Source organism: Ovis aries, chromosome 4 (genome assembly GCF_016772045.2).
Source record: "Ovis aries strain OAR_USU_Benz2616 breed Rambouillet chromosome 4, ARS-UI_Ramb_v3.0, whole genome shotgun sequence".
Lineage (NCBI taxonomy): Eukaryota > Metazoa > Chordata > Mammalia > Artiodactyla > Bovidae > Ovis > Ovis aries.
The window spans coordinates 65,839,103-65,853,492 of NC_056057.1; the positions used below are offsets into that span (position 1 = coordinate 65,839,103).

At 40.2% G+C, this 14,390-nt stretch overlaps 1 protein-coding gene across 6 annotated transcripts in view; it reads left to right on the top strand.

Moving 5' to 3' along the window:
• Window positions 1-14,390, top strand: part of PDE1C (phosphodiesterase 1C) — a 531,506-nt gene that overhangs the window by 107,014 nt on the left and 410,102 nt on the right. For all 6 annotated transcript variants that reach the window (XM_042249215.2, XM_042249217.2, XM_042249219.2 and 3 more), the window contains exon 3: window positions 9,780-9,951. In XM_042249215.2, coding sequence (XP_042105149.1) covers window positions 9,780-9,951 — 172 coding nt within the window. The remainder of the gene's footprint in view (window positions 1-9,779; window positions 9,952-14,390) is intronic.

Sequence of the window (14,390 nt, forward strand, 5' to 3'; positions counted from 1 at the left end):
CAAATAGATGCAGAAACAATGAAAACAGTGAGAGACTTTATTTTGGGGGGCTCCAAAATCACTGCAGATGGTGACTGCAGCCATAAAAGATGCTTACTCCTTGGAAGAAAAGCTATGACCGACCTAGACAGCATATTAAAAAGCAAAAAAGGTCCATCTAGTCAAAGTTATGATTTTTCCAGTAGTTATGTATGGATGTGAGAGTTGGACTGTGAAGAAAGCTGAGTGCCCAAGAAATGGTGCTTTTGAACTGTGGTGTTGGAGAAGACGCTTGAGAGTCCCTTGGACTGCAAGGAGGCCAAAGCAGTCCATCCTAAAGGAAATCAGTCCTGAATATTCATTGGAAGGACTGATACTGAAGCTGAAACTCCAACACTTTGGCCACCTGATGTGAAGAGCTGACTCTGTTGAAAAGACCCTGATGCTGGGAAAGTTTGAAGGCAGGAGGAGAAGGGGATGACAGAGGATAAGATGGTTGGATGCCATCACCGACTCAATGGACACGAGTTTGAGCGAGCTCTGGGAATTGGTGATGGACAGGGTAGCATGGTGTGCTGCAGTCCATGGGGTTGCAAAGAGTCGGACACGACTGAGTGACTGAACTGAATTGAATGTAATTTTATTCAATTTTAATTGATCTAAATGTAGTCACCACATATGAATAATGACTACCATATTGGACAAAACATTTCTGGAAGGTGAACAGAAAATAAATAAGTGAAGAAATACTCAAAACTATTAGTATATCAGTTAGTTCAGTTGCTCAGTTGTGTCTGACTCTTTGCGACCCCATGCACTGCAGCACGCCAGGCATCCCTGTCCATCACCAACTTCTAAAGTTTGCTCAGACTCATGTCCATAGAGTCAATGATGCCATTCAACCATCTTATTCTCTTATTATTATTGTATAGATGAAGATTAAAATACAAATTGTCATAGGAATCTATGCTAACTGAATCAAATATTTCTACAAAATGACAGTTTTTAAAGGGATATATTGACTTCTGAAGAAATAGATATTCTCAGTACAGCTATAACAAAAGAAGACATTCAAAAGTTTGTAAAATGATGACTTTGCTAGAGATACTTTGGATCCGAAGAGTTTTATAGGCAATTTTATTCAGATATAAAGGAACAGATTATTCCCATGATAATGACTACATAAGAGAAAGAATTAGTGGCTAATTTCCTCATCTAATATGCAAAAAGTCTTAAATAGAATTCTAGTAATGCAAATCTCTTAAGTATACTACAATAACAATACAATATGACCAAGTAGAATGCATTATTTGAGTAATGCAAGGTGGCTTCATTATTAAGAAACATTTTAGAATATATTTCAGATGTCATATAGATATGACTTTTAAGACCGATGCATGGTTATCTCAAATCCTCACCCCACATCTGTTTCAATCTCTAAAATTCAATCAGTAGATTTTTCAGGGGTTTCTCTACGTTTCTTCTTATTATCTCTGTCTATCTTTTCCTGAGTCTGTTGAATTTTTTCCTATACTTTCTGTCTTGCGGATGTCTATTCTTTTCCAGACAGCAAAAGACACAGTATTTGAATTCTCTCCCCAATATCACTTTTGCAAAGCAACCTGTGTGTGAGATATTTACTCTTCTAGAGTGGCGGTTACATTGCAGTTCCACATGCTGCTGCTGCTAAGTTGCTTCAGTTGTGTTCGACTCTGTGCAACCCCATAGATGGCAGCCCACCAGGCTCCCCTGTCCCTGGGATTCTCCAGGCAAGAACACTGGAGTGGGTTGCCATTTCATTTAGCATAAACATGGATGTCAGATTTCTATGTTCTTTGAAAGTTCTTCACTTATTTTTGCAAAATATGGTTCCAGCTTGCAGCTGTATTGCTCTGCCTTCACTTTCTCCTCTCCTTTCCCCCCTCTCCTTTGTTCTTGCCCTTCTCTAAATTCTGTTCATTTTGAATGAAGAGTAATTTAACTCTTTCTTTGTTGTTTCTCCCTCCTCCAACCAACTTCTGTCATATCAAGATATTTTCACCACAGCGTTCCCTAGAGGAAACTTGATTCCATCTGGAAAATAGGTTTTTTTTTTCTTCTCTCATTTTTAATATAACACATCCATAGATGAGAGGGAGACAGAGAGGTAGAGAGAAAAAGAGAGAAGAAAAAACACATGATCATCTCAATAGATGGTAAAGTCATTACCATTAAATATTTTATTTCTTGCAACAATCACCCAGACAACTAGCTTATAAAAGAAAATTTATAGTAAAACTACAACAGAAAATTCTATAGACATGTCTCCTTTTGAACTCGAGAAGCCAAAATAAAGGAGGAGGTCTTGCACTATCAGATAGATATAAAGTTAAAATAAGTAAAATAATGTGATTTAGTTGCTAAAAAAGGTTAATTTAATATGATAACTCAGAAATAAATCCTCACATATTTGAGAATTTAGAATATGTCATCACAGATCAAGTTGTATTATTATATTTTGCTGCTGCTCCCCCAACCTCAGTGTATATGATATCTGAAATGGAATTAAATTTTCCAATCTCTTTGAAATTACAGAAGATAGAATTTGTGAAATGTTTCTAAAACCAAGACTTAGTATATTGAAAATAATAGAGCAGTACCTGTATAACTGATTTAAAGATATTCAAAACATTATTAATCCTTTGCCTTCCATACCATCAGTAGCATTTTATTTTAGAGAGCATAAAACTCTTCATCTGGGCTTTATTAGGTTCATTCCAGACCTCTGTACCCAAGCCCCACTTTTTCTACTCCCTGGGAATTTTAGGAGCCTTATACTCTCAAAAGGAGAGAATGTTTACGAATGCCATGTCACAGATACTTTGAGAACTGTTGAAGGTTTTCAAGGTGTTTTTCTACCCCCACCTTTCTGGAGAATTAAATCTCTCTCTCTCTCTCTTTTTTTTGTAGGACTCTAACTTCTCAGCCTTCTGCCAGCATACTGCTTGTGTTTTGTTTTTTTTTTTGTTTTTTGTTTTTTTTTTAGGAACCAAGTTGATAGGTCACTTGTCAGATTTAAATGGGATTACCATATCGCCTTGGGCTCCTCCTGCCAGCAGTTTATAAAGCTGCCATCATTAGACACACTTTGAAATGAATCTGTAGTTATTTTGCATTTAGAGTCTCACTTTCTTGCCTTCTTGTCTTCTCTTAACCCGTTAAACTCATCTTGCATTATTCATGTCTCCCTGCAGCCTGAACCTCCTTTAAAGGGAAGTAGTGAAAATCACCCAGTCGTATCCATCTCTTTGTGACCACATGAACTGTAGCCCACCAGGCTCCTCTGTCCATGAGGATTCTCCAGGCAAGAATACTGGAGTGGGTTGCCATGCCCTCCTCCAGGGGATCTTCCTGATTTGGGGATCTTCCCAACCCAAGGATTGAAACCGGGTCTCCTGCATTGCAGGCAGATTCTTTATTGTTTGAGCCTCCAAGAAAGCAAACATGCAGAAGGTTCTTTCTAGTATCAGATGGGATGTATCTTTATTCTTATGTAAGGGGATATCTTTTTCATAGTAAAAAATGCAGAGCATTTTGCTTGATCTACACTATGTGTGTGTTTATTGACTCACAAATAAAATACAGTGTGGTGTATCACTCTGAACTCTGGATTAGGAGAATGAGAATTTTGGATCAAAGCAATTTCTGTCTTCTCTGTGATCTAGGTGATTTGCTGTCTTGGAGTCCTAATGTCTTAGTGTTCAGTAATGCTTCAGTAATACATCCTTTGGGTTGATTTGATGATTAAATGAAGTAATGCTGGTGAAGGCATCATGACAATGCCCAGAACACAACAATTACTGAACAAATGTTGGTTACGTCTGGATCTGAGCATTTGTTCTTCTGATATGCTCAATGGTGTGGATGCTGACTTTGTGATTCTGGAAGGTTTATAATCGATCTGAAGTGTTCATAGGGTACCCAAAAAGTTGTCTTTGTGAAGAAAGAAGATTTATGGCAGGGGTGGAGGGGGTATAACAGGAAAGGAGGAGGTTATGGGCATTGGATAAGAGTCAGGAACAAATCAAAGGAGAGACAAAAGCTGGAACAGGGAGGGGCAGGGAGTGGAGTGAGCAGAAGCAGATGAGATGGACTGGGCTGAATGGAGTTGCTCATCTCCTGCACCCGAGCCACAGTATTTTTGGTACCCTGAAGGCTTAGTTTATCTGTGATTTCCCTCATGCGGTTTTTGATATTATTGAGAGAGACCTGTGTGACTCTGTTTCCATGTTTTTGCTTCTACTTAGTCAGAAGGATTTTTCATGCTTTCAAAGTCAACTGAAAATAAGTTAGAGCAGGGGAGTTTTTATTTTTCATTTTGCCAGAGCAGACCATTCCAGTGTCCCTGGAGATGGCTCTGCCCACATTTGTGGACGATCAGAAGAGAAGTTCTCTCCCCTTCTCCTGGAGTTCAAAAAGAAACTAGATGGGATGCTCACTGAACTTTTTTTGTCCATTTCAAAGTCTCAAACCATTTCTCTCGACCGTGTTTATTGGGGAGGGGTAGGGGAAAACCAATTCATTTTTCCAAAGCCTGGCTCTAGTCTGCAGCAGTCAGAGGCTGCCTTGCATTTTTCTGCCTCTCCAAAGTGTTTTGAGGGCAAGGGTGGTGTAATAAAAGTTTCCGTATGTCTTGAAGCATCCGACAGAGCTCTGAGTGCTCCACACTTTCCTGGAGTGTTGGGGTCACAAAAATATTAACATATCCCCTTCTGTGGATGATTGGCGTGTTATCAGTGGAGTCATGCCCCAGGCATAGCCACTGTTTTGAAGTCTTCCAATTTTGTGCTGTGTTGTTCATCTAAAGCAGACTGTTGTCAAAAATTTACCTTCAGAAAGAGATTAAAACAGATAACAGCAAAATTCTCCTCATAATGCTTTACATTATGCCAGCTTCCTGGATCTCCCTTGGGTTTGTGCTGTAGGGCCAGGTTATAGATGATAAGACACTAATGAGCTGTTATAATTAGATCCTTGTGGATGGAGCCCACGTTCTACTTAAATTACAGCTTTTATCAAGTCAGATAATGGCTGGAACACTCCAGGACAGGGCTGGGGCTTTGATATTGCCCTTCTCTAAAACGTTTATTATTATTTTAGTTTTTTAAATTATTGTTTGGGTTCAGTGAGAAGGGTAATCTTTTCCCCTATGTTATCATGCTATGAAAATTTTCTTATCTCAGTCACGATAGAAGTGTTTGCTGAAATAAGAGTATTCTCATTTGAATCACATAGTCGTCATCTGTGTGCTTCCTCTTCATGAATATGGAGGAGATCTTTGCTTATATTTTCTTTCTTGAAATGCAACTTTGCAGAACACGATTCAACTCTAGGCCCATGAACCGCTCCACCTTCAGCATTTTCTTCTACCTTGCTGCTTAAACAGAAACCTCAGTTCATCTTGCTACTTCCCTCTTCTTCCTCTACACCCAATCAATTACCAAATCCTACTGATTCTACATCTCTTAAACTCACCCATCTCTCCTTCATTATCACTAAGCTTTTCCAGATCCCTCATTTTCTCACGGCCAATTTGTGTTTTGGCTGATCATCCAATTCTAGACTCTCGCACACTTTCCAACTGGAACGTCCTCTGAATTGCTGGATCCCAGCATTTTTTTCTTTTTTTTTTTGAGCAAAAACTATCCACTCTGCCTTTTTAAGTTAAAAACCAAACCAAAACAAAAAAGAAATAAAAAACTATCCCAAGAGAGTAATTGTGCTTTGGACTCTCAAAGGTCAAGAGAAACAGGCCACTTCCATTTAAGTTTCCCAGAATATTAAAAAATGAGGAAATGCCAAAATAAGTTATAAAATTTTAGTGTGTTATAACTATGTACTTCAGTTCAGTTCAGTCGCTCAGTTGTGTCCAACTCTTTGCGACCCCATGAATCTCAGCACTCCAGGCCTCCCTGTCCATCACCAGCTCCCAGAGTTCACTCAGATTCATGTCCATCGAGTCAGTGATGCACTTAAGAATGAATAATTTTAGCATGAGGAAACTATGCCATGTAGTTATGCCTTTCACAAGATCATTGGAAGATTTATTAAAATACCAATTCCTAGTACTTTATAGGTGGTATTTTTTGGATAGGGGGAACACCTTTATGTTAATGTGATGAGCATACCTATAACATTTAGTAAAGCATTTGTCTGCAAACAACTGAAGACCTAAGAATGTAGTAAGTAGGTATTTATACATCTCACATCTAGGAATCTGCCTATTTATTGTAATTGTGTATGGGCCAGTTCATCCCAAGGGAACCAGTCTCATTCATTTTTCTATTTCTAGAGCCCAGAGTGGAACCTGGCATATTGAGGGAAATAAAAATGTGTCTACTGAATGAATGGGCTTCCCATGTGGTGCAGTGGTGAAAAATCTGCCTGCCAATGCAGGAGATGTGGGCTTGCTTTCTGGGCTGAGAAGATCCCCTGGAGGAGGAAGTGGCAGCCCACTCCAGTATTCTTGCCTAGAAAATTCCAGGACACAGGAGCCTGGCGGGCTACAGTCCATAGCATCACAAAGAGTCAGACCACGACTAAGCCACTGAGCACGCACACACATATTGAATGAATAAATGAAAGAATGAACGGAAATGGGTGGGGAGTTTACTGTTAGGCTTCACTTAGGTCAAATTTAAGAAAACAGGCTGCTGCTTTGATCTCCTTCCTAGAACCAGAACTTTGTTAACATAGGACCAGACCTGCATTAACAGGTCCAAATCTTCTTAAGATATGTGTTGAAGACTCTTAAGCAGCTTTTAGGAAAAGCTGTCATGTATTTCAGGAGTTTGAGGGTTCTGTTTCCTGCCCTTAATGTGCTTTACTTTTCTCCTGATTGACACAGAAGCAGTTTGGCTGTGGGACACCCCCAGGAGGTCAGTTGTGACCATGATCATTAAAAGGGGTGTTTTCAGGACTTCGCTGGTGGCTCAGTGATTAAGAGCCTGCCCACCAATTCGGGACTCATGGGTTCGATCCCAGGTCCAGGAAGGTCCCAGATACCATGGAGCAGCTAAGCCCATGGGCCACGACTGTTTAGCCTGTGTTCTAGATCCAGGGGACTCCTGAGGCCATGTGCCCTAGACCCCGTGCTCTGCAACAAGAGAAGTCACTGCAGTGAGAAGCCCGCACACCACAAGTAGAGAGTAGCCCCCCACTCACTGCAACTAGAAAGGAGCCCAGCCATGAAGACCCAGCACAGCCAAAAATTAATACATTTTTAAAAACGTTAAAAAAAAGATTGTTTTTGGATTCATGCGTGTCCTTGGTGAAGGTTCAGGAATCCTTGTGAGATGCTCCCTTCTGTGTGTGAAGTTCTTTTGATCTTAAATGTGGCCTTCAGGCACAGTAAACTGTGGTGCTTTCTTATGTTGTGGGCTGTGGATGGCTGGTCAGGGAAATATTCCTGTGAGCATTGGATCTATTCTCTACCCCACCCATCACATGCATTTTACTTTAGCTGAAACTGCTCCTTATTGCTCCACGTGCACCTCCTCATGCCCCATAATGAGTCTTTGCGTGTATTACAAAAATGTCCTTCTGCATGGATGGGGTAGGAAAAGCCAACCCCCTGTGCGTGGACACAGTTCCATGGGTGCATGACTTGGAGACCTGACATTATATCTGAGCAAAGATAAAGGTTTTCTTCCCTCTGAGAGGAGTGTAACCAGCACTGGGTAATAATGATAGGCATGCCCTCAGTCTCTAAAGAAATTACTTGCTCATAGACTTTTAAACTAATAACCATTTTTATTATTTATTTTAAATATTTATTTGTATTTTTATAAATTTTAATTTTAGAATATTTTTAGATTTAGAGAAAATTTGCAAAGATGGTACAAAGAGTTCCCATATACCCCCTTTCAGTTTGCCCTATTATTAAGCTCTTATATGAGTATGGTATGTTTGTCAGAATTAATGAGCCAAAATTGGTAATACATCATTATTAACTAATGTACATGCTTGATTGAAATTTCCTTAGTTTTTCCTAATATCCTTTCTGAGTTTCAGGAGCTGGTCAGGATACCACATTTAGTTTTCAAATCTTCTTAGGTTCTTCTAGGTTGTTACAGTTTTTCAGACTTTCCTTGTTTTTTGATAAGCTTGCTTGTTTTGAGGAATACTGGTCAGATGGTCAGATATTTTGTTGAATGTCTCTCGGTTGAGATTTGCCTAATGTTTTCCCTATAACCAGATTGTTTTAATAGGCTTTATGATTATTTAGGTATGGCAAGGCCAGAGGATGACTGCCATTGAAAAGATAATGTGTTGATCTTCACAGATCCCCCAAGAGGGAGTACATGTTATACCACAGAGGCCGCGCTGGAAGCACTGGGGTTGGTGTGAGGCAGAGGGAGGAAGGGACACTGGGCAGGAGTCTTTGTGTGGTTTCTTCAGTAAGGACTGGTTCTCCCAGGTGAGCAGGCTCAGGATTGGCTAGTCTGAATAATGTTAGTGGGCTCTGGGGCATAGGGACTGTCCCTAGCTCTCTGCTACCTGTCTAGGGTCATCAGGGCAGGTGGATAAGTGACTCAGGACATGGAAGCTTAGTAAGGGAAGTGTCGTGCTGTGGACTCTGGTTTGGTTGGTTTATATCTGAAAAGCATGCCCCTGGGAAGGGGACTCTTCTTGGAGAACTGGGGTGGGGGGAGTTGAGGGAGGGAGGAGGCCAAGGCAGGGTGACTCAGGGATGTGATCTGGCTTTCCAGAACAGAGCATGTCTGGGGTATGCATGAAACACAGGTGTTTTACAAAACAGTCTACAGAAGCTAGAAACATGCTTAATACATGGGGTTCTATATTGTGGGGAGAAAGACTATGGGGATAAAGTGCCATTTTCAATCCGTCATATCAAGTGTACCTGATGTTGGAATAACTTATCATTGTTGGTATTGACCTGGCTGATCAGACCCTAATTTGTGGCACTGTACCAATTCATGTCTACCTTGAATATTCATCTCATATGTTCGGAGTGTTTCTAGGGTAGGATATTGATTAACATTCAGTGTCGTTTTCCTTGAGTCTTGAGCTTCCAGAAGAGTGAAGCTGCCTATAGTGGGTTCTGGCTCTCTTTGGGGTGGGTGTCTCCATAGAATAGTCTTGAAACTTGGGTCTTAGGCAAGATAAATTCATGGGGAGACTTGTGTCTGAACATCCTGCGTGCATGCATGCTAAGTTGCTCTAGTCGTGTTCAACTCTTTGTGACCCCATGGACTGTAGGCTCCTCTGTCCATGGGATTCTCCAGACAAGAACACTGGAGTGGGTTGCTGTGCTCTTCTCCAGAGGATCTTCCTGACCCAGGGACTGAATCTGTGTTTGTTACGTCTCCTGCATTGGCAGGAGGGTTCTTTACCAGTAGTGCCACCTGAGAAGATGTCTGAACATCTTACTGTTCTCCAAAATGGTAGTCCTTTGTATACTTCCAATTGCTGAATAAACATATCAGTGAATACTGACAACTGTCAGGAGTTAGAGTTGATTACCACTGAAATGAAACAGAATATATATTCGTAATACTTAGCTGTGCGTTAAGATACTCAAGAGTATGAACTTATTTTTGTATATAAATTAAAAAAAAATCCTGGTTACTCCATAAGTTGCCTGACTAAAATCTTGGAGCCCTCTGATGTTGTTGGGGATCATGAAAAATATGTCAGTGTTCCTGCTCTGCTTTTGAAAATTCTGAGTTGGGCAAGGCAAGACGTGGAGTTGGTTGGGAACTCACCTGCATCCCTTTATTTTTCCCCTCATGCTTCAGGGTCTAAGTCGCAGAACTGTCTGTGGAACTCCCTCATCGATGGGCTCACAGGGAATGTCAAGGAGAAGCCACGGCCTACGATTGTCCATGACCCCCGGCCACCTGAGGAAATCCTTGCTGATGAATTGCCTCAGCTCGATAGCCCGGAAGCCTTGGTGAAAACGTCCTTCAGGTTTGGTGGATTGCAGCTCAGTTTGTTCCTTCTTGTTTGCGTGTGCAGTGATTTCAGTCCAGTTGGATGCATCGTCAGCGTGGCCAGAAAATTACCTCATTTCTTGGCACTTACTTAGAATTGATGAAGTAGTGTTGGAATTAGTGCTCCTTGGACTTGTGGCTGGATTTCCTGAATGTAGTGAGGACTGTATCAGTAGTTAAGTTGCTGTTGGTACTTAATTGGTATTGGCATTTAAATGCTGAGGCAGAGAATTTATTGATATTGGCAATTTGAATGGGATTAATGAGTCTTTTGCTTCAGAGGAGGTTGAAGCATGGAGATAAGCGCACAGAGAAAAAGCACGTGGTGGGAATAAATTCATCCGGGTGCCTTTAGCATCCCTTGCTGGGGGAAGATTTCTTATTGTGAGAGGTGTGAGGGCTGCGGGCTCCTGAAAGGAAGTGGGGGATCTTCTTGTGTGGTTTCCCAGGTGGCTGTTGACTCTGTTCTTATTCATCGTTTAGTTCTGCCTCTTCCCTCAAAAGTCTCCTGTGTTTTATTTTCAGATTGTATCCCACTTTTGTCATAAGGGGGGTGGTCTCTTTACTGTCTCACCTGTATTAAATAAAAATCAGTCTGAGTATGGATGTGGTATAGAAGTGACTTTTTTCTTCAGTGGGTCTTTTCAACTCACTTTTGAAATACATAGTCATACTGGTATCAGAAATGAAGATTTAATGATTTTGCCAGCCTGCCTTCCTTTCCCCCTTCCCTTGTTACCCTAATTTCACTGCTTTCATTTTTCTTTGCATTGTATAAGACTTTCATACCCTCCACATGGCTAGTCGAATGCATAAACTTCCCTTTTCTTCCCTCATAGACAAATCAGACAAGATTTGGAGTCCAGGAAATATATTTGAAAACTGTGCTCTCCTTTGCATGCAGGTGATGTATGTAATCACCCAGTAAAAGCCATTTCATTGTGCAAAGGTTCTTAGTGTGGATTGAATTATAGATGAGTTCTGAAAAGGAGTGATGAATAGGGGGTTGGATTTCTTTATATAACGTGACGGATGCAGTGGCGGGACCAGAATTGCAAGGCAAATGCTTTTCTTATTCCTCATAAGGGTTTGGTTACTGCATTGTGAGGCTTAAATAAAATAAAACCCACTCAAGTAGAGAGAATGAACCTGCAGTTCTCTGCAAGTGACTGTGGGGGAAGAGGGGAGGGTGAATGGCTCTCGTGGTCTGTGTGTTCCCATCTCCAAGCATCTCTGGTGGAGTCAGCCCCTTTGTATACTGTCTTCTGGTAGCTATGCCTTCCACCCCAAACCAGCTTCATGGTCTTCTTCAATGAATGGCTGAAGAGTTGCTCTCATGAAGAGAACATCTTATTTGTGAACCCAACTCCATTACCATCGTCCCTTCTCTTTGCATCCCCTCCGTGCTCTTTAATAGAGAAACTGTACTGATGGCCATGAACTTCTTTTTTTTTTTTTTTTTTACTTTATTTTACTTTATGATACTGTATTGGTTTTGCCATACATTGGCATGAATCCACCACGGGTGTATACAAGCTCCCAATCCTGAATCCCCCTCCCACCTCCCACCCCATATCATCTCTCTGGATCATCCCCGTGTACCAGCCCCAAGCATCCTGTATCCTGTATCAAACATAGACTGGCGCTTCGTTTCTTACATGATAGTATACGTGTTTCAATGCCATTCTCCCAAATCATCCCACTCTCTCCCTCTCCCACAGAGTCCAAAAGTCCGTTCTATACATCTGTGTCTCTTTTGCTGTCTCACATACAGGGTCATCATTACCATCTTTCTAAGTTCCATATATATGTGTCAGTATACTGTATCGGTATTTTTCTTTCTGGCTTACTTCACTCTGTATAATCAGCTCCAGTTTCATCCATCTCATTAGAACTAATTCAAATGTGTTCTTTTTAATGGCTGAGTAATACTCCATTGTGTATATGTACCACAGCTTTCTTATCCATTCATCTGCTGATGGACATCTAGGTTGTTTCCATGTCCTGGCTATTATAAACAGTGCTGCAATGAACATTGGGGTACATGTGTCTCTTTCAATTCTGGTTTCCTCGGTGTGTATGCCCAGCAGTGGGATTGCTGGGTCATAAGGCAGCTCTATTTGCAATTTTTTAAGGAATCTCCACACTGTTCTCCATAGTGGCTGTACTGGTTTTCATTCCCACCAACAGTGTAAGAGGGTTCCCTTTTCTCCACACCCTCTCCAGCATTTATTGCTTGTAGACTTTTGGATCGCAGCCATTCTGACTGGTGTGAAATGGTACCTCATTGTGGTCTTGATTTGCATTTCTCTGATAATGAGTGATGTTGAGCATCTTCTCATGCATTTGTTAGCCATCCGTATGTCTTCTTTGGAGAAATGCCTATTTAGTTCTTTGGCCCATTTTTTGATTGGGTCATTTATTTTTCTGGAATTGAGCTGCATAAGTTGCTTGTATATTTTTGAGATTAGTTGTTTGTCAGTTGCTTCATTTGCTATTGTTTTCTCCCATTCAGAAGGCTGTCTTTTCACCTTACTTATAGTTTCCTTTGTTGTGCAGAAGCTTTTAATTTTAATTAGATCCCATTTGTTTATTTTTGCTTTTATTTCCAGAATTCTGGGAGGTGGATCATAGAGGATCCTGCTGTGATTTATGTCTGAGAGTGTTTTGCCTATGTTCTCTAGGAGTTTTATAGTTTCTGGTTGTATGTTTAGATCTTTAATCCATTTTGAGTTTATTTTTGTGTGTGGTGTTAGAAAGTGATCTAGTTTCATTCTTTTACAAGTGATTGACCAGTTTTCCCAGCACCACTTGTTAAAGAGATTGTCTTTACTCCATTGTATATTCTTGCCTCCTTTGTCAAAGATAAGGTGTCCATAGGTGTGTGGATTTTTCTCTGGGCTTTCTATTTTGTTCCATTGATCTATATTTCTGTCTTTGTGCCAGTACCATACTGTCTTGATGACCGTGGCTTTGTAGTAGAGCCTGAAGTCAGGCAAGTTGATTCCTCCAGTTCCATTCTTCTTTCTCAAGATTGCTTTGGCTATTTGAGGTTTTTTGTATTTCCATACAAATCTTGAAATTATTTTTTCTAGTTCTGTGAAAAATACCACTGGTAGCTTGATAGGGATTGCATTGAATCTGTAGATTGCTTTGGGTAGTATACTAATTTTCACTATATTGATTCTTCCAATCCATGAACATGGTATATTTCTCCATCTATTAGTGTCCTCTTTGATTTCTTTCATCAGTGTTTTATAGTTTTCTATATATAGGTCTTTAGTTTCTTTAGGTAGGTATATTCCTAAGTATTTTATTCTTTTCATTGCAATGGTGAATGGAATTGTTTCCTTAATTTCTTTTTCTACTTTCTCATTATTAGTGTATAGGAATGCAAGGGATTTCTGAGTGTTGATTTTATATCCTGCAACTTTACTATATTCATTGATTAGCTCTAGTAATTTTCTGGTGGAGTCTTTAGGATTTTCTATATAGAGGATCATGTCATCTGAAAACAGTGAGAGTTTTACTTCTTCTTTTCCAATTTGGATTCCATTTATTTCTTTTTCTGCTCTGATTGCTGTGGCCAAAACTTCCAGAACTATGTTGAATAGTAGCGGTGAAAGTGGGCACCCTTGTCTTGTTCCTGACTTTAGGGGAAATGCTTTCAATTTTTCACCGTTGAGGATAATGTTTGCTGTGGGTTTGTCATATATAGCTTTTATTATGTTGAGGTATGTTCCTTCTATTCCTGCTTTCTGGAGAGTTTTTATCATAAATGGATGTTGAATTTTGTCAAAGGCCTTCTCTGCATCTATTGAGATAATCATATGGTTTTTATTTTTCAATTTGTTAATGTGGTGAATTACATTGATTGATTTGCAGATATTGAAGAATCCTTGCATCCCTGGGATAAAGCCCACTTGGTCATGGTGTATGATCTTTTTAATGTGTTGTTGGATTCTGATTGCTAGATTTTTGTTGAGGATTTTTGCATCTATGTTCCTCAGTGATATTGGCCTGTAGTTTTCTTTTTTTGTGGCGTCTTTGTCAGGTTTTGGTATTAGGGTGATGGTGGCCTCATAGAATGAGTTTGGAAGTTTACCTTCCTCTGCAATTTTCTGGAAGAGTTTCAGTAGGATAGGTATTAGCTCTTCTCGACATTTTTGGTAGAATTCAGCTGTGAAGCTGTCTGGACCTGGGCTTTCGTTTGCTGGAAGATTTCTGATTACAGTTTCAATTTCCATGCTTGTGATGGGTCTGTTAAGATTTTCTATTTCTTCCTGGTTCAGTTTTGGAAAGTTGTACTTTTCTAAGAATTTGTCCATTTCTTCCACATTGTCCATTTTATTGGCATATAATTGCTGATAGTAGTCTCTTATGATCCTTTGTATTTCTGTGTTGTCTGTTGTGATC